This window comes from Elephantulus edwardii, unplaced genomic scaffold (genome assembly GCF_000299155.1).
Source record: "Elephantulus edwardii isolate Elephantulus edwardi_28Jun2011 unplaced genomic scaffold, EleEdw1.0 scaffold00416, whole genome shotgun sequence".
Lineage (NCBI taxonomy): Eukaryota > Metazoa > Chordata > Mammalia > Macroscelidea > Macroscelididae > Elephantulus > Elephantulus edwardii.
In genome coordinates, this window is record NW_006400166.1 from 460,403 (window position 1) to 481,986 (window position 21,584).

At 40.0% G+C, this 21,584-nt stretch overlaps 1 protein-coding gene across 1 annotated transcript in view; it reads right to left on the reverse strand.

The window, feature by feature from the left end:
* Positions 1-21,584, reverse strand: part of CSRP2BP (CSRP2 binding protein) — a 33,037-nt gene that overhangs the window by 5,789 nt on the left and 5,664 nt on the right. Inside the window, exons 4-7 of the mRNA XM_006902460.1 lie at positions 13,623-13,804; positions 11,270-11,686; positions 10,583-11,151; positions 398-534 (exon numbers count right to left, since the gene is read on the reverse strand). Coding sequence (XP_006902522.1) covers positions 398-534; positions 10,583-11,151; positions 11,270-11,686; positions 13,623-13,804 — 1,305 coding nt within the window. The remainder of the gene's footprint in view (positions 1-397; positions 535-10,582; positions 11,152-11,269; positions 11,687-13,622; positions 13,805-21,584) is intronic.

Genomic DNA, 21,584 nt, shown 5'->3' on the forward strand with positions numbered 1-21,584 from the left:
CATTGCTGTTGTTGATTGCCTTTGAGTTGAGCATGACTCATAGCGACCCTATGAACAAAAGGCCTGAAATCCCTCTACAACTATTGACATTTATCAAAGTTTATAGTTTCTGGAGGCATGCTATTTAGGAAGTGGATGCCAATCCAGCTTCCAAATATACAGCATTAGTAGTTTAAAGGTAAAGCAGTGATTACGACAATTACAACAAAATGGAGTTAATTTATCCTTGCTTTTTACTTTTCTTTCAAAGGGCCACTTTTTCTGGCAAGAATGTACATAGCACAAAGGTTAATGTCCATCAATGGCACTCACATTTCCCGACCCAACAAGGGCATGGAGGGTACAGATCACAACAGTAGCCCATGTCACAAACCTGACACATCTCTTCTCCATGTACCTGATATAAGGCTTCAAGATCCGAGAAGTATAAGGACTGATGACACTCTGGTCCACAGCCATGTCTTCAGACCCCACCAAACGATATAGAAACTTAGTGGTCTGGTGCCGAAATCCTTTCCTGGATGGCAAAGCAGTCTATTGGGAAAAAAACACTGGTTATATAAAAATAAACTTATCCAAAGGACTAGATTAAGCTCCACAAATAATTAGCACAATACTTTTATGTGTCAGAAAACATATCTTTTATTATTACTTGTATGAGCACTCTATTATCCAACTACCACTAAATGACTGTGTGCCATAAGGGGGGGGGGGCTTGTACTGCATCTTACACTGTGGCTTGTGTGAAGCTTGATAACTGGTATTTAGGATGCCAGCAGGGTCATCCACAGTGGGCAAGTAGTTTCGAGACTAAGACATACTAGGAAGCAGGCTTGGCCTTCCAGTTCTAAAGTAATGGCCCCTTTAAAATCCTATGAATTGAAATAAGACTGATAATATTGCTGGAAGATGAGGTCTTTAGCTTGAAAAGCCCTCAAAGTGAAACTCGGAAAGAGTTGTCTCCTCAGAGTCTATTTTAATACTAGGAATGAAGTAGAGCTTTTAGTTGATGAAGAATCTTTTTTGGCTTTGTAGAATGACTGAAGATGAGAAAAAACAACTGTAAACATCCACTAATATAAGTAGACTGTGCAATGTGGAGTATGAATCTAGGAGAATTTAAAGTTATAAAAAAAATGAAATCAGTATCTTAGGCATTGGTGAGCTAGAATGACTTGGTACTAGCCATTTTGAATTAAACAATCTTATGACCTATTATGCTAGCAATTACATCTAGAAGAGGGATGATTTCTGATTTATCCAAAAAGTGTATTTCAAGATTCACTCTGCGGCACAACTGGTATAAATTTATGTACCAACTACTAAAGCAAGATAAAGAAATGATGATTTCTACCAACTTCTTTGGTCTGAAACAGATCCTATAGACAATTAAGATGAATGAATAATAACAACTAATAACTGAAATGAGGCCAGAGACAATACAATAGAATTTCATTTAACCAGTGACTTGTAAATACTGTAAAATAAAACAGTGGTGCAACCACTCTGGAAGGTAGTATGGTGCTTTCTCAAAAAAGCTGGAAATAGAAATACCATTTGACCCAGCAAGTCCACTACTGGGAATATACCCTAAAGAAAACAGAACTGCCACCCAAGCAGATATATGCATACCCATGTTTACTGCTGATTTGTTAACAAGAGCAAAAAGTTTGAAACAACCCAAGTGTCCATCAATAAACAAATGGCTAGAGAAGCTGTGGTATACTCACACGATGGACTATTATGCAGCACTGAAAAACAATAAATTAATGAAATATTATATAAAATGGGTGACCATGGAGGACATTATGCTGAGTGAAATATCTCAGTCACAAAAGGACAAATATACGACTGATACGGGGGTTGGGGGGAACTAAGAAAAGAGGGGATAAATAATGTACACAGCATTGTAACAGACGAAGGAGAAAATTGTATAAAAGGAATAGATGATTAGGTATTATTGGCATGACAAGAGTCCAGAATAAGAGCTGCATAGTAAAGTGGACTGGGGAGGATGGGGATGGATCACTATATAAGAAGTATTCTTTTTTTCCCCAAGTTCTCAATAAATTTCATTAAAATATCAATTAAAAAATCCCAAAACAATAAACAATAAAACAGAACTACCATAAATGTTGACTATATACATGGATCTCACTGGTTAGAATAGAAATCCTGTCTGTGGAAAGAGGTGGTGAAGAAGATCAATATCATCACTGAACACAAGACTAGCAGCCAACCGTGGAACAGATCATTACTCATCTGTAAGCAGAAGTTGAAGAAAATGGAAAACAAGTCCATGAGATCCAAAACATGACCTGGAGTCAATCCCACCTAAAGAAGAAATTTAATGCACTGAACACTAATGATCAAAAGCTAGAAAGTAGTGGAATCGCATCAAGTACATCACACACATGGTGTGAAGAAAGCAGGTTTTTAAAAAGACATGAAAGAAAAACGAACAAAACTGATGTCAGAAGAGACTTTAAAACTAGCTCTACAACATAGAGAATGAAGAAACAAGGAACAGAACTGAACAGAAGATTTCAAAATGTGGTTTGAAAAGAGAAAGTATTATTACTAAAATGTGGAGTTAGAAAGCCAAAAGGGAGTAACACATTTATCGTTTCTCAAAATGAAAGAACTCAAGCCTCATTCTACAACAGGGAGCTCTGGTGGCCTAGTGGTAAAACTGTGCTGCAATTCTGAGCACTCCATCAGTTGCTTTGTGGGAAAAGGATGGGCATTCACTTCCTGTGCAATTTACTGCCTCTGAAAACCCACGGGGCATGTGTGTGTGTGTGTGGTGGGAGGTGAGCTGTGGGTTGGTTCTGACTCGAGAGTACAACACACAGCATCAGGATGAGAGGAAGACTCATCAACAACCTTAGTTATACATATGACACAACCTAGCTTACTGAAAGTGAGGAGGATTTGAAACCGATTGCAGTTTAACATCAAGAAGACAAAAGTTTTCACCAATGTACCAATAAGCAACATCATGACAGATGAAAAGTTTGAATTTGTCAATGATTTTGTTTCATTCACTTGGATCTACAAAACACCCTTGTTATCAGCGGTCAGGAGATCAGCAGATGTATTTATTACACTGGGCAAGTCCGCTGTCAGGGCCCTCTCTAAATTACTGAGGTGCAATGATGTTAGTTTGAGAACTAGGCTGTGCCTGATTTAGGCCATGGCCTTTTCAATCACTTCCTACCATGTGAAAGCTGGACAATGAAAAAGGATGACACAAGAAGAAATGACGCCTTTGAACTGTAGTGCTGGAAAAGAAGATTGACTATCCCATGGACTACCAAAGGAACAAAAAGGGTATGTCTTGGAGACAAGGATGGCAAAGCTAAGCTTCGTTACACATACTATGGGCACATTGCTAGGAGAGGCCATCTCTTGGAGAGGTACATCATGCTTGGAAAGGTGGAGGGTTACCAAAAGAGAAAAGTCAAAGATATGGACTGACACAATGACTGTACCAATGGGCTTGAGTAGCCAGAGATGATGAGGTTGTCACAGGACAGCAAAGGGTTTAGGCCTGTTGTTTATAGTTTCTATTCATCATATTGAAGTTGACATCATCTAATAACAACAACAACAACATTCAAGTAAGGATTAGATATCCTAGCCAGAGCAAGAAGGAAATGAGGCATCCAAACTAGCAAAGAGGAGGCAAAACTTTCTTTGTATGCAACTAATTGGATGGTATACATAGGAAACCCCTAAGACTCAGCAAGAAAACTCAGACTGTTAGAACAATTTCGTAAAGTGGCAGGATAAGTATCAACATACAAAAATCAGATTTCTCTACAGTAACAAAGAGCATACTAAAAAAGAAATAAGAAAACGAATACCAATTACAAGAGCCAATCACAAGATTACTTAGAAACAAATCTAACTAGAGACAAATTAAGAACCAAATAAAAAAATTCCAACACTACTGCAGTGAAGAAACAGAGACCTAGATAAATGCAAAAATATACCATGTTCATGGATGTTGTTGTTATGTGCCGTCGAGTCCCTTGTGACTCATAGCGATCCTACGTACAACAGCCCTAAACCCTGCTCTATTTCTTGCCAACCTTACTGTCTCTGACATGCCTATCACCATTACCCCAGTGACGGAATCAGTTTGTCTCATTAAGGGTCTTCCTCATCTGTGCTGTCTCTCCACACTCCCAAGCAGGATGTCCCTCTCCAAGGGCTGATCCCTCCTTGCAACATGTCCAAAGCATGTCAAACGAAGCTTCAGAATCCTTGAGTCCAGGAAGCAGTCCAGCTTTACCCTCTCCAGGACGAACTTGTTTGTTCTCCTAGCAGTCCATGGTATATTCAATACTCTCTTCCAGCATCAAACCTCAAAGGCAACAACTCTTCCTTCTATCATCCCTAGTCATTGTCTAGTTCTCTGAAAGATAGCAAAAATAATGGCAAAGACCAAGGCCTGAATCAGGTGTACCTTAGTCTCCAGACTGACATGGTTGCTCCTCATTACCTTGGAGAGGTCTCTGACAGCAAACCTTCCCAATGCAATTCATCTTTTCATTTCCTGACTGCTGGTACCAAGAGTGTTGATTGTAGAGCCAAGCAAACTGAAGCTGTCAACAATCTCAATCTCGTCACCATCTATCATGATGCTGCCAATCAGCCCAGTGGTGAGAATCTTTTGTTTTCCTGACAATGAGCTTCAATCCATATTGAAGGCTGCAATTCCTGACCTTCTGCAGCAAGCACTTCAGGCCCTCCTCAGTTTCAGCAAGCAGGGTTGTGTCTTCTGCGTAACACAGATTATTGAGTCTACCTCTAATCCTGATGCCACACTTCTCGTCATAGAGCCCAGCCTCCTGGATACTCTGTTCTACATATAGATTGAAAAGATATGGACATAGGACACAAACTTGACACACACCCTTCCCAATTTTGAACCATGCAGTTTCCTTGCTCTGTTCTGACGACAGCCTCCTGGTCCAAGTACAGGCTTCACATCAGCACAATCAAGTGTTTTGGGATTCCCATTCTCAGAGTCAGCCACAGTTTGTTGTGATCCACACAAATGCCTTTGCAAAGTCAATGAAACAGAGATAGACATTCCTCTGGTACTCTCTGCTTTCAGCCAAGATCCATCTGACATCAGCTATAATATCCCTAGTGCCACGGCCTCTTCTAAATCCAGCCAGCACTTCAGGCAGTTCTCTGTTGATATGCTGTTCCAGTCGTTTTTGTATGATCTTCAGCAGAATCTTGCTTGCATGTGATATCAAATGATATTATTTGATAATTTCTACCCTCTGTTGGATTACCTTTCTTTGGAATGGGAATAAATAGAGATCTCTTCCAGTCAGTAGGCCAGGTGGCTGTCCTCCAGATTTCTTGGCACTACTCGGTGAGCACATCCAGTGCAGCATCTGTTTGTTGAAATATGTCAATCGGTATGCCTCAATTCCTGGGGCCTTGTTTTTTGCCAAATCTTTCAGACCAGCTTGAACTTCCTCCTTCATCACCACAGGCTCTTGCTCATATGTTGTTTAATGAAATTCTTCTGTGTCCACCAATTCCTTTTGTACAATGACTGTATACTCTCTCTCCATCTTCTTTTAATGCTTCCTGCATCATTTAATATTCTGCCCAAAGCACCCTTAAGTATTCCAACTTAAGGTTTGAAATTCTTCAGTTCCTTGAGCTTAAGAAATGCTGAGTGAGTTCAGCCCTTTTGATTTTCTGACTCCAGCTCCTTGCACTTTTCATTGTAATACTTTACTTTGTCTTCCCTCGCTGCCCTCTGAAATCTTCTGACCAACTCCTTAATACCCTGATTTCCCCCCTTTGCTTTGGCTTCTCAGCACTCCAGTGCAGTATTTAGTGTTTCTTTGGACATCTCTCTTGGTCTTTTCTTCCTTCTCTGCCTTTGTAATAACCTTTTGCATTCTTCCTGGACGATATTCTTAATATCTTCCCAGACGATATTCTTGATATATTCCCACAGCTCGTCCAGTCATTGCTCATTAATGTTCAAGGCCTCAAACCTGTTCCTGTGAGGGTTTTGAAATTCAGGTGGGATAGACTCATGGTCAAATTCTATCCTGTGGATAGAAGAGTCAATATTGTGAAAATGGTAATTCTGCCAAAATTAATCAACACAACAAAGTACTCCCAATACAGGTATTAATGCCATTCTTCAAGGAGATGGGAATGACAATTTCCAACTTTAGTTAGAAAGGAATGAGTCTTAACGCTAAAAATAAACAATCAGAGGGGGCGGAAAGAGAAGGGATTAAGTCTCTGAATAAGCAAAGCTCTTCTGAAAGTATCACTCCCACTGATACCAAAACCTATACATAGCCATTGTAATAAAAATGCATAATACTTAAAAAAAATAAAATAAAATAAATGCATAATACTGATGCAGTAACAGAGACACAAATGAGTGGAACAGAACTGAGAACTCAGAAATCAACCCATCTACCTGATTTAGTAAACAAGAAGATGAAAAACTACCCCTTCTTAAAAAACCCAACAAAAAACAAAAGAAACAATGAGAAACAAACCAACCAACCAAGATGAAATACTTTAAGTGGGGAAACAACATTTTAACAAATGGTGCTGGTAAAACCTATTATCTGCAGAGAATTGAAACCAGATCTACATCTCACACCATCCAACTCCAGATGGATCAAGGAGCTACAGGCAAAGTAAAAAACAATAAAGATCATATGAGAGAGAGAGAAAGGAACAAATTTAAAAGTCTTGATCTATGCCCTGAAAAGGCTCTCAAACACAGTAAAAACATGTACGACCAGAACATAAAAGATGAATGACATCGTCTAAAAAGCAAATTCTTGGGGAGCTCTGGTGGCCTAGTGGCAAGGAGCTGCAACTACAATCCCAGAGGCACACGGTTCGAATCCACCAGATGCTCTGCCAGGAAAAGGAGGGACAATCTCCTCCTGTACCAGTCAGATCTGATTTGACGGTACACTCACACAAAAATAAAAAAAAAATTTGTTTTAAAAAAAAAAAGCAAATTCTTGTGCACAAAGAGCTTCTCCAATAGGTTGAAAACCAACTGTTCTGTAGAGAGAAGGGTGCTCCTTAGAGGCAAGGATGGTGAAGCTTGGTTTTACATACTTTGGACATGTTGTCAGGAAGGGCCAGTCCTTGGAAAAAGACACCACACTGGGAAAGGTAGAGAGTCAGAGAAATAGCAAAAGATCCTCAACAAGATGGAACAACACAGTGACTCTAATAACAATGAGTTTGAGTTTATCAGAGATGGTAAAATAGGACAAGGTTCAGGTATGCTGTTCTGAGGGTCACTGAGTCATAATCAACCTGATGTCACCTGGAAATAGAATGACTGAATTTTGTATTTACAGTGATTTATTCATTGCAAAAACTTTTTCTAAAAGACGACTTTACACATGGATTTCACCCAGTGGGCTGCATAGGAATCAGACTGACTACATTTGTGGAAGAAATCATTGGAGAAGCTCATTGTCAGTAGTCAAAACTAGGCCAGGGCTCAGATCATCAATTACTCATATGCAAGTTCAAATTGAGGCCAAAGAAAATGAAAATAAGTTCACAAGAACCAATATATGGTCTTGAGTCAATTCCATAGGAATTTCATGATCAGCTTAAGTATAGGTTTAAGCCACTGACCACCAATGATAGAACACCACATGAGCTGTGGGATAATATCAAGGATATCATGCTTCCTAGTCTGTCTTAAACCTGGCTGCTCTACTAAAACCTGTCCACGATAGATAACCCTTGTGGCATTTGATGTACCACTGGCACAGGCCACAGTAACCCACAAGTTACTTCAGTATAGCAAAGGGAAAGACAAGTACTGTACTAATTAGAACAATGAACTCCCCAAATACCACAAATGACAATTTAGTGTTAGGCCTCTATTTGCAAATCAGGCATACAACTATCATGTTACCAGACCCAGATGGCACTATTTTAAGAGGCAGCATATGTTTAAAAACCAACACTACTTCAGAAAGAATTTCAAGGTACATGGAAGATGTTGGTAAAAACATAGCTCCATGAAAAACAATGTTTCGCCAATAGATGCCTCACAAGATGTGCTCTCTAGTCTAAGCCAAGAAATCAAAAATCCAGGTATGTGACCCAAAGTGATTAGGCGAGATCCATATTTGTGTCTATTTTTTTTTAAAAGGTGATACAACAGAATCTGGAAACTACTCAACAATATCCTTACTATCACTTGCAAGTAAAACCTTGCCATTAACAATCTGGAGAAGGATAGACAGATTAAATGGAATGGGGAAAGAGAAGAAAAGAGGAGGGGGAAAAGACCAGAGAAGGTGGGTTAAAGTGTATAATAAGGTCTGTTTTGGTATTAACAAAAAAAGTTAATTTAAAGTTAACGGTAATTAATGCCTGTGGATGAGTTCTGGAAAAATGAATTGAGTTGTCAACTTTTACCTTTCACTCAAATTAAAACAAAATGAAAAAGTAGTCACTGGCAGGATGGGAAGGGAGTGGGGGTGGGGGGAAAGAAAGGTCAGCTGTTTGAGCCTATGATTTTCTCCACAAGTGAAAGACGAGATGAGTAAATCTAGTAAAGATTTACCACCTTGGAAACCCTTCAGTACAGCTGTACTTTGTCCCACAGGGTTGCTAAGAGTCAGAATTGACCAGAAGTTTGAGGAAGGGGCTTAGAAAGGGGCCAGACAAGATGGTTCAACATGGATGTGGTCTTTGCTCCCCTAAGTGGGTGTTTCACATACTTCCTTTTAACCTGCAGAACAAGGCTATAGATGTGCTGTTCACCAGTGAGTGCCACTCTGGGCAGGCCCTCAGCCACGTTATGACAAAACAAATGTAACGCTTGGGGAGGAAAAAAGTGTTCAGATAGAAGATTAAAAATTTAACATTACAAAGTGAGATTCATATTAGGAATGCAAGGATGATTCACGTTGTTGTGGTATGTGGCTCACATTAGAAGAACAATTTAGTAATGTACCATATAAACAAAATGAAGGAAATGAACCACATTATTTAGATACAGAAAAGGCACCGGACAAAATCTAACACCCATTCTTGATAAAATAGGAACAGAAGGGAAATTCCTCCTGATAATTAAGAGCACATCAGCATCAGAGGTGAGCACAGCACAAGATTGGTCAGAGTTTCCTAGGGTTGCTGTGAGTTGGGGTGCACTTGATGGGACCTAAGAACATGCAATACTCAACTGCCATCGTTAGTTTCAATGGAGAGACAGACTGAAGGTGTTCTCCTTGCAAACACACGAGGGAAACATACCAGGATGCCCTTTATCACCACTCCTACTCACTACTGTGTTATTGGATTGGAAATCCAGGTCAGACAAGCAAGGTAAGAAAAGAGAGGGAAAGGAATCCTAGTTGGCAGAGATGTTGAACTTTTATTTGAAATATGACATGAAAAAAAGCCTCAAGACTCAGTAAAATAATTACTGGAACATATAAAAACCATACTTATTCCTTTACATAGCAACGAGTTCTGAGAAAGGGCTATCAGGAAAAGTACGTTTTACAATTCATTCCACACACTTCCAACGCAGAACAACCATAAAGGATAGAGTAGAACTGCCACTGTACCACCAGGGATCCTTAGCATTTACACGAGCTACCCAGAAGATGAAATACTTAGGATTAAATCTAGCCAGAGAAAGAAAAAGACCTACACAAAGAAAATTATAAACACAGCCTCCACAGAAAAAAACAGCTTGGCACTGGTCAATGACAGATAACTAAACAATGGAACAGGATTAAGAATTTCAAAGAATCCATCTAATTCTAGACAAAGAGCTGGATGAAACTCACTAAATGGGAAAAAGGCAGTCTCTTTTAACAAATGGTCCTGGCAAAACTGGGCATCTTATTGGCAAAGAAGTAAAGGGACTCACATTTCATAGCATTAACAAACATGAACTCAAGAGTGATCAAAGATCTAACATGTAAAACTTAAAACTACAAAGACCATCAAAGAAAAATAGGAACAAACTTAGGGGCCCTAATAACTGGCACAAACATACTCTATCAAATGTTATTAAAACTCACTAACAGCGGAAGACCAAATAGAATAAATAGTAGGACCTAAAAATTATAGGCATCAAAAGATTTAATGAAAAGACTAAACAGAGAACCCACAGATTTGTAAGAAATTCTGGAGGATGAAATCAACAAAGCTCTGATCTCTGCCTTATCTTTCCCTTTTCAAGCAGCTAGTGTGTTTGAATTGCTAACCTTTTGATTAGAAGTACAACACCCTGCACAGTGCTAGTAGAGCTCTTCATTAGAGATGCAAATTAAAACAGCAAGGTATCTTCACACCCCAGAATAGTAACATTCAACATGACATAAAACAAATGAAGTGTTCATATGAAAAATTTCAAAAACCAACAAAAAAAAAATCCCAATAATGCTCTATATTTCTCTTTTTTTCTTTCTCCCAAAACTACTCAGAACTTTGTCATGACATCACCACTCCCCACTCCCCCGGCTGCCTGTCCTGACTCTTCCCTCAGTGTTTCAGAGCATGTTCTAGCATTCACCTGGTAACGGTCAAGGATTCGAAAGTCCTGGCAGGTTGTTCTGTATGTGGCCTGGCCAGCTGGAAGCCTAGAAACACCTCCTTCTTTGGCTCCATAAATCCCATCAACTAAGAGAAGAGCAGCATTAACAACTTGATCTAAGTCAAAAAGTGGCAATCCTCTATCTCTTTTTGCTTGTCTGACAATCAATTTACGCTTCAGTCTCCGAGCTTCTGGTGTGATAGCAACAGCACTGGGACAAGCTTCCAGCCTCTTGAGAAGCAATTTCTCCTCATAGATGCTCACAGGCACATACTTGGGACCTTTAGGCTTTGTGTCTTTCTCCAGTGGAGGCTTCCTCTTGTCCTGTGACCTTGTTTGCAAAGACGTGTTGGAATCTGTATCTTCACTGTCGATGTCCATCCTGTCAGGCTTTTCCTCCTCACTTTCTATCTCCTGCTTTATCTGTTCAGGTGCTCTGACTTTCTTCCTGCCTCCGACCACTGTCCCAGAAGCTGCAGACCCAGCAGGGGGTGGAACATACTCCATTCCTGGGTCTATGACTCCATCACCTTCCATCTCATCATCATCTGTACAGAGCACAAAACTGCAATCAAGACATGGAAAGAAGAGATGTAGAGCCCACACACCCAGAGGAAAATGAAAACTCACATCTAATCCTTACTAAGTGACTCAATAAACTCTTACCATGAAACAAAGCTTGTGGGGGCATCACATCAGGAATGAGATCGGCTTCTGAAAGCAAGCTAGGAGTAGCTGAATGAGAGGCGGGGGTTCCAGGAGCAGAAAAATCCAGAGAAGGAGAAGGAGAAGGGCTTGTCAGGGGCGTCCGATCAGAAGAGCTCAAGGATGAAAAGTCAATCACTTCTCCTTTTTCAAGGACCACGTCTGGCCTGCGGCCTCGGCTAATAAATTTGACAGGTGTGGAAGAAGTGCTTCTATCAAGAAAGCCAGCCGCTTCCTTCTGGGCTCTTCGGATGTCCTTTGCTTCCTGAGTACGAGACCTTTTCTCTTTCAGCTCCATGGCAGATTCCACAGGATTCCGACTCACTCGTTTCCTAAGTCCCTCAACAGTAATGATAGGATCTAAAGTTGGTTTTGAAGCTGACAGAAAAGAATAAATTAAAATTCTTAAATATTCAACTTCTCTTTTAAATATTTGTCTTATTTACCTAGAATCTGTATGTTTTACATAAAAAAAGTTCAATGAATGTCTAAACAAGTTAAAATAACTTTTAACAAGAAAAAGGAAATTTAAATAATGAGTGGCATTCACTTCCTAAATTACAAGCCTCTGGAAACTATGAACTTTGATAAATGTCATAGTTGTAGAGGGGCTTCAGGCCTTTTGTTCATAGGGTCGCTATGAGTCATGCTCGACTTACGGCAATCAACATCACCAACTGGAATAAAAACCCTTCTCATTGCTATTGAGCTGGAATTGACTCACAGCTAAGCTTCTAGTGAGTATTTAAAGGCTTTAAGTCACACAGAAGATTGCTTATCTTTCTCCCAAAATGCAGATGGTGGATTTAATTGCAGCCTCTGGGTTAGCATTGCAATTCACTATCCATGGCAACCAGAGCCCCCTAAAGATGAAGATGTCTCCTGTGAGGATCAAACTCACAACCTTCAGATTATGAGACTGATTAAGTGACTTACTAATGAGGTTTCCTGCTGGAATATTAAATACTGAGTTTTATAATGATCAGCAAGAGAGTTTTACACATAATTAAATTAAAAATGACCTAAAACCTAAAAATCACTGCAGAGCAACCTTCCACTGAATTTCTAGAAATCTTAGAAGAAGGCCGCCTGTTTTGCCCGAGGAAGGCCTTTGGGTTAGCAGTGCAACTCCTACTGATTATATCAACAGAATTGGGCATCAGTCTCATTACAATTGGCTGGAGGGCTTAATTTGGCAATCCATAAAAATTCCGAATTAATACACCCCTTGATACAGTAATACTCTTTCTTGTTAAATGATGTCTGGTATTTACTCCTAAATAATCCAAGGGGCAGAGGGAGCCATGTAGAGGGAAGTGAAGTATCTAGGGTCTAGATAAAATGCCATCACTATCTGGTGGCCTAGTGAGTAAGGAGTTGTATTATCAACCTAAAAAGCCCACAGTTCAAATCCATCAGCTGTTCCAAAGGATAATCTTCTCCTATGCAATTTATAGGCTCTGAAAACCCAGAGGGTCAGTTCTGACTCAACAGCACTTAACAACAACTTGTCTAGGGAGAATGTTCACTCTGTAAATGGATGAGAAAAACATACCTGGCAAACTGTATTTTTCTGTCTGCTTCTGTTACGTTTAAAATTCTCCATACCAGAAAGTTTAAAAACAGACATGACCATAACTGTGGGGAATATCAAGGTGCACTTGTACAACAGTCACAGAAGTCAAGGTTTTACACCCTATTTTGTTGAGTAGTGACTAAAGTTTCAAAAACTGGGGAATGGCTACCTAAGGTGCAACTACTGGTCAATCCCAGAACCAAAGAAGGAAACATGAAGAGAGAGGCGACTAGTCTAAATGACTAATGGATGTCAACTTCATCTCTATGACCCTGAGTCCCAAAGAACTAGATGGTGCCCAGCCACCACTGCCACAGGACTACTCTGCAAGGGATCACACGTCCTGATAAAAATGGAAGAATATATATGGAACAAAATTCAAGGTCATAAAAAATACCAGGCTTATTGGTCTGAGAGACTAATTAAACTATGGCCCTTAGTCACTCTTCAAGTCTGGAACTGAAATTACCTCTGACTTTTCTATCAGCCAATGAAGTTTAAAAATAAGATCAGGTTGATATTAGAGAATTTGTAAGATACCAAAGATTCATTTATAAAATAAGTAACTTAAATAGCCATTTTAAAATATAATGTTTATTAACAGCCTATCAAAAAAGTATCATAACTAAATTGTCAAGCAGAGTGGCTCCAGAGAGGCCACTGAGCGAGTCAAGCTTAGGCTTGATGGGTTTGGCTTTGACATAATTAGCATTTCTGAATTCTTTTTCCCAAAAGCACCTTTTACTTTCATAGTAGAGGAAGACAACTTTTCTCCTTCAGGTTTCATTGTAGGGGGCTTGTTGTGAACAAGTTTCCACCATCCTGGTTCTCCAAATTCTTGAGCTCCTGAACGGAAGTATATTGGGCTTCCCACACTAAGGCACCCTGCTACTGTGCTCCACCAGGTTGAAGTCTTCTTCCTGAAAAAGCCAAGAATTGAAAAATTATAGTTTTTTAAAAATTCAGTAATACAGAAAATAATCCATTTTATACCCTCTATTATTCCTATCCTGTGATGCACTTTGAAACCTCTAATTTTCCCAGGAATTTTGAGTATAAGAATCCGATAAGGGGCTCTGGAATCTGATCATCCAGCTTCAAAGCCTGGCTCTACCTCCTTCTAATTCCTCCAGTAAAATTAGGATAATAAATCTTATTCTGAGATGATTCAAAGACAACACATAGATTCTTCTCCCAACTATCATGATTATGAAATTTTACAGACTAATTTTAATGAATCTGGTCATTATTAAGCACAGTTTTTTTTAATGACCTTTAATGAAAGTTTATAGACTTAAGGTTTCCAGTCAATCACTGCTGTACTTTTCTCCCTACCCACCTCCTCCCCACTAGTTCACTCTTCCTCATCTGTTTCAATGCAGTATACTTCATTCCTCCTCAACTTCTCTGTCTTCCCTCAATCCCGATATCAGTCCCCTTTTACAACAGTGGTCCTATGCAATATTTTATCCTCTTGTGACTGAGATATTTCACTCTGCATAATGTCCTCCAGGGTCATCCATTTTATACAATATTTCATGAGTTCCTTGTTTTTCAATGCTGCTTAGTATTCCATTGTGTGAATATACCAGAGCTTCTCTATCCATTAGTTTGTTGATGAGCACTTGGGTTGTTTCCAGCTCTTTGCCATTGCAGAGCAAAGCTGCAATAAACATGGGTGTGCATATATCTGCTTGGGTGGCAGTTATGGTTTCTTTAAGGTAAATTCCCAGTAGTGGAAATGCTGGGTCATATGGTATTTCTATTTGTAAGCACAGCTTCTTAAGAAACACACAAAAGGAAGCATAACTTCAAGACTGGGCATTTTTCTTTTTATGTGAGTGAAATTATGTTCTGTATCATCCCCTTCTTCTATGGAATCTTTGAAAAAAATGGTACAGCCTGGGTTACCAACATCCAACTTACAGACTTATCTTCAATGCTTTGAACCAGTTCTGTCATGACGGATGACGTACACAGAAACAAAACAAAGTCTGTACATTTCCCACAGTTATCAGAACAGAAAAAATTATGGGTTGAAATCCCGAAATGGGAGTCTCAGAAAAGGCAAAATGAGGCTTTTCACATGTATTTTGAGTTGATGCATATGCCAGGACTATGAAAGCTGGACATACACACATGGTTAGCTCTCATCTTCACCATCTTTGAAGTCCTGTACAATTCGGGACAGTTATTATTTATAACACAGAGAACTCAACTAATAGCCAAGCACCATCCAATTCTTCTGGTCTTAAGCAAAGAAGATAGTTGTTCTTGGAGTAGAATGGTACCTATTCCTAACTCTCTCTTCCTCTGTTGCTCTAGGGCAATAGAGGTCAATTTTTGTGCTTTCGATGGTTGCTTGCAAGCTTTTACGATCCCAAACACTACAAAACAAACTAAGGAAGAACAGAAGCAATCTTACCACTTAACTGGAATTCTCCATGAAAACAAAACCCTAAACTTCTAACTTAAGGAAACAAATCCAATGAGGTATTTGTTTGTACACAAGCACTTTAGTAACTACTTTTTTGTTATCACTGTTGAACATAAATCTATCACACAACTTTTGTCAAGTCAGCTTTTTTTAGGTGGTATTGTTGTTATGTGCTGTCGAGTCACTTGTAACTCATGGCGACCCTATGTACAAGAGCCCTATACCCTGCTCTATCCTGTGCCAAGGTCACTGTCTACAACACACTTACTCCCTCTACCCTAATTAGTGAATAGATCCATCCGAGGGCCTTCCTCTCCTGCGCTGTCCCTCCACTCTCCCAAATATGATGTCCCTCTCCAAGGACTGGTTGCTCTCTTGCAACATTCCCAAAGTATGTCAGACGAAGCTTCAGAATCCCTGGCTCCAAGGAGCAGCCCGACTTCACCCTCTCCAGGACAAACCTATTTGTTCTCCTAGCAGTCCATGATATACTCAACACTCTTCTCCAGCACCACAGCTCAAAGGCATCAATTCTCTTTCTATCATCCCTAGTCACTGTCCAGCTCTCCGATGCACAGCATTCAACTGTGAAGACTACAGCCCGGATCAGGCACACCTTAATCTCCAGCCTGACGTCACTGCTTTTCAGTACTCTGGAGAGGTCCCTCACAGCTGACTTTCCCAATGCAATTCGTCTCTTGATTTCCTGGCTTCTGGTACAAAGAGTGTTGACTGTGGAGCCAAGCAAACTAAAACTGTTAACTATCTCAATCTCTTCACCATTCATCCAATGCTGCCAATTGGACCAGTGGTGAGAATCTTTGTTTTCTTGATTTTGAGCTTCAATCTGTATTAAAGGCTGCAGTCCTTGACCTTCTGCAACAAGTTCTTCAGGTGTACAACTCATTAACAGCACCTACAGTAATAGACTACATAATCCTAACCTTAAAAGAGGGGATTTTCCTATCACAGCTAACTCTCCTTTCCCCTTCAACTCTTAGTAATGACTAACAAACTCTAATATCTATTTGCCATTTCTTGTCTTTTTATATGTGAGTCCAAACAGTATCTGTTCTTTCATAACTAGCTTATTTTTCCCAACATAATAATGACCCCAAACTCTACTCAGATATTTCTACTGGCCTGGGAAGTATTCCATTATATTTTTATAACACATTTTATGTGCTGATGAGAGGAGTTCTGCTGGTCAAGTGGTAAGGAGCTGTGATGCCAAGCCAAAAGCATATTGTTCAAATTTACCAGTTGCTTTGTGAAAGATAAGCCATCTCCTCCCACAGGATTTACCGCCTCTGAAAAGCCACTGGAGGGTCAGCTATGAGTTGGTTTCAACTTGATGGTACATTCTAACAGCAACATCTATTGATGAGCATTTCAGTTATTTCTACTTTATTTCTACAATGAATAGTGCTATAAGCATTGGTGTACCAGTTTTTTTTTTTTAAGTCTCTGCTTTTGAATCATTTATTCCACCCTGGGGTGGAATTGCTGGTCATATGATAGTTCTCATTTTAGGGTGTTTTTTGAGAAACTGCTATACTATGTCCCATTACAGCTGTACCATACCCCATTCCCTACAGGGGCTCTGGTGGCCTAATAAGTTTGGAGTTACACTGCCAATACAAAGGCAGGCAGTTTAAATAAACCTCACTCCTGGGAGGAAGTGAGGGAAAGGGTAACCTCCTCTCATATGAAAATCTGTTGGAGGGTCGGCTGAGCCAGTTTTGACTCCAGAGCAATGAGAGAGAGAGAGAGAGAGAGAGAGAGAGAGAGAGAGAGAGAGAATGAGAATTAGAGATCTCTCTGATAAGTAAGTTTCCCTACATCCCTGCCAACTCCTAGTGGAAATGAAAAGGTTATTCCATTATGGTTTTAATTTGTATCTCACTGATACATAATGACCCTGAGCATCTTTTTATGTGTTTCATTTCCAGGCGAATGTCTTCTTTAATAAAATGTGTATGGTCCATTTCATGGTTACTTTGTCTTTGTTGCTAATGTAGAAATTTTATATTCATTTGGATGATTAAACTCTTACCAGAAATATGATTTTCAGGTATTCTCCCTACCAGTGTCTTTTCACTTTTTTTGTAAAGTCTTTTGATGACAAAAAATTTACCTTCTATTAAAGTCCTATTTATTTACTTTGGGGTTTTTGTCTTGTTACTTCTATCAGTGCCTCTGTTGTAAAAGAAAAGGTTGAAAGGTAGGGCTGACATCACTACCCCTGTATGTTGTCCTAAGAACTTTATGGTTTTAGTTTGTACATTTAGCTCTCAATCCACTTTCAATGTTTTTGTATATGGATCTTCTTTCTTGTTTTTGCATAAGAAAATCCAATTTTCTCAGTACTATTTAATGAAGAGACAACCCTCCCCCCCAATCAAATGGAGTTTTTATTTCTGGATTCTCAATTCTCTATTTCACTGGTCTAAGTGCCTATTGTTCTATCAGTTACAGGCTGTTTGGATCACCAAACCACTGCCACAGAGGTGGTTCCAATCACAATGAACTGACAGGACAAAGTGGGTCTGCTACACCACTGGGAGTCCAAGCTGTACATCTTTCTATCCCACCAGCTGCTCCACAGGAGAAGGATGGGCAATCTCCCCCTGTGCAATTAACAGTCTATGAAAACCCTCTGGAGGGTCAGCTATGGGTTGGTTCCAACTCAATGGCACACAACAACAATGATTAAATTACACAAAAGTTGGAGAATAATGCTTTTGGGAACACACTCTAGATAATGAGGAAATTATAAAAGTGAAAAGCTGTTATAATGTGGACATTCTTAAAAACAGGCAACTTAAATCTAATTTCTTCTGGAAGATAAATCTACACGGAACTATGCTCAAAGATTATAAAAATATTCCAAGATGTAATTTTAAGAGTTTTTCTCCTTTTCTTGTCCCTAAAAAACAGGACAGATTTAGTTCCCTAAATAGTGTGGGCTCATTTCCTGTCTTTAAAAACGAACTACTTATAATGTCAATTCTTTAACACTACTAAATAACTCCAAAACTAAGTCCAGATTCAGTTCAGCAGCACAGATATTGAGAAATCTGTAGTGGTTACAGTTGTAGAAAATATATGAATAATTTTATATTTTCATCACAGAAGCCTCTGGTTCATCAAGGAGCATCTTGTTTCCTCAATCATGCAGCAAATTTTACCTTGGAGCCGTTACAAGTCAGTTTTTCCTTCAGTCATGCAACAAGGTTACACCATGTCAGTCTCTTTCTATAAAAATATAATGCATCACAGTCTCTTTCTACATCAGAAAGATATACTGCACCAATTCTGTATTCCTCACAGCCAGCTTTCCAAAGGCCACCCATGCAAGTCCTTCTGTGCCCATCAGCAAAGTCATGACTGCTCACTGTAAGGCAACAGGTGGGAGCTGTGGGAGCTTGTTGGGGAGGAAGGGAGGGCCTCTGGTCAGGACAGATCGCCTAAACTCCAGTTAAATGCAAGCCTCCCAACAGCCTTTAATACGAGGTAGAGAAAGCTCTCCTGTGTTTGGCTGTACCGGCCTGAGAAAACGCTCCACCTGGGAAGACGGCTGCTGCATCTGTTGAGCTGGGAGTAGTCTGCACAAGGCTGAGTTTCTCCTATCCAATCTGCATCTCCCATATCTGTAGGCCCACCCTATCCCGACTTCCTGTTTATTTACTCATGTATAAGTGCGCTGCAGCCCCCAATAAAATTGAGCTGGATCAACTCTCTGAACAGCTCCTGGAGTGGTGTGTCTCTGTTGTGCTTACCCCATCAGGGTGTCACTGTTGCTGGGGAATGGACAGCAACAGAGGCTTAGTGGTAAGAAGCTGCACTGCAATCTCAAAGGTACACTGTTCAAATCCCCTAGCAGCTTTGCAGAAGATGAGCAATCTCCTCCTGTATGATTTTCTGCCTGTGTAAATCCACTGGAGGGTCAGCTATGGTTTGGCTCTCAACTGGACTCAACAGTACCCAAAAACACAACAGTAACACAGAAACAGGAGGCTGCAGGGGGATCAGCAATAGGACAGGTCAAACACCCTGCTCAGAGACAGTCTGAGCATTCGCCATGTCTACAATGATCCAACCACACAAGATTTAGAATCTAACCTAGGGCGTCAGATGGCAACCAACCATCAAAATCTCAAAATTTGCCAATGTACCAACAAACTTACTTTACTCTTGTTGTTAAGTGCTGTCGAGTTGTAGGCGACTCATAGGACCCTATGAACGAATGACCTGAATACTTTTATAACTTCCATCATTGGTCTCCAAGTTCACAGGGTTTCTGGAGGCAACCTATTTCGGAAGTAGATGCCACTCCTGCTTCCAAGTTTGGTTTAATTGGGGAGCCCTACCAAACTGTCCACCATGGGTAACCATTATCACATTTGACACATCAGTGTCACAGTGTTTAGTGTAACAGCTACCACGATTTCCTCTGTATAGCAAATGGACTGACCAGTGCTATACACTTAGAATATTTGACCAAAAACAATTAATACTAGGCCCTAGGGTCACAGGCACACAAACAAATTTAAGAACCAAGGCAAGGTTCAAACTCCATGTGCTCCATCATTCCACACTCCTCCATAATCAAGCTTTCTCATTGGCTTTGACCACCCCAAAAACTCCCGTCTGGGAGCATTCTGCTGCTTCCCCAATCTCCTCCCATTCTGATGCCACAAGTTTCTTCATATAGTCTAACTTCTTGAATGATTTATTCAGTATATATATAGACTAAATACACTTAAGGAAAGGATAAAGTGTTAATGTACATTTTCCTTGATTTTAATCCATTCTATATTCCCTTGCTTTATTTGTATAACAAATTCTTGATTTAGGTATAGGTTTCATGTTGTTGTTACTGTTGTTGATTATGAACAGAAGACCTGAGGCCTTTCTATAACTATCGTTTCTCCAACTTTATAGTTTCCAGAGACATGTGGTCTAGAAGAATGTTCCTCCAAAATATAGTATCAAAGGATTAAAAGATAATCCCCTGAACCCAACTTATTTAAAAAAAAAAAAGCCCCTCCAGAAGGTTTTAACTCTAAACAAGAGGCTTTAATAATTAAAAAAAAACAAAAAACAACAAACAAAAACCACACAAACATTCCACAATGACCCTCAACCGAAACAAGAGAGCCCATCTTACAGAGTCCAGTCACTTCACCATTTCCAAAATGGAGACAAGGGCTTGACCTTAAATTCAAGGGTCATCCTAGAGATCTTATTGACTCTAAACAAGAGGCTTATAAAGAAGCAATCTACATAGACCCTCAACCAAAACAAGAGTGACATCATAGAGTCAAGCCAATAGAAGTTCAAAATGGGAGAAAAGGGTTTGGCAATATATACTGTTGTTGTTAAATCATCTATTACTTTTAATGCCAGCTAAATCCAGACTCTGGCTTCTTAAGGCGCAGTAGGTTTGAGGGCTCCGGGTACTTGTGGTGGTTTTCTGGCCACTCGAGGGGGCTGGCAGAGCGAACTTGCCAGATGAAGTGGGGGTCCGGGGTGAGGAGTTTGCCAGCATTTGAGCTTGCCAGGCTGGTAAGACACTGTAGGGCCCTCGAGCCACAGGCCCTCAGGCCAGTCTTTCAGTGTTTTTGTTCAGACATTCCTCTAGCCAGTCTTTCATTGTTTTTGTTCAGACATTCCTCTGGTCATATAGCCCTGGTGTTCAAGTTGCCGTACAGCGGTCACTTGTGGTTGCTGTGAGGCTGAACACTGTGACAATGATGTGTCAAATGCGTTAATGGTTGGGTACCCAATGTGGACAGAGTGGGGTGGAGCTCCCCGATTAAAACAAGCTTGGAAGGAGGAGTGGCATCCACTTCCATAATAGCTTGCCTCCGGAAACCCTATGAACCTGGAGAGAGGATGAAAGGCACACACGCATTGAGAACGCTCCTGAACCCATAAAAAAAAAAAAAAAAGACTTTAACCTTGTTCTATAACTACTGTCCTTTCTCTAAGTTCATAGAGTTTCCACAGGCATGTTTAGGAAGTAGATGCCACTCTTTTTTCCAAGCCTGTCTTAATCTGTTAGCTAACCAGATATTGTCAACCATGTGTAACCACCAATAAAATCTTATTAGACCCAAATGGAGCTTTAAAACAAATCATCTGAAGGTCTGTACACTTGGTATTCCCAAGTGTGAAGAAACAAAGCATCCAAGGTGGAGGAGTGTGAGCAAGCTCAACAGCAAAACATATGCAGTATAATGAAAAGAATTCAGTGA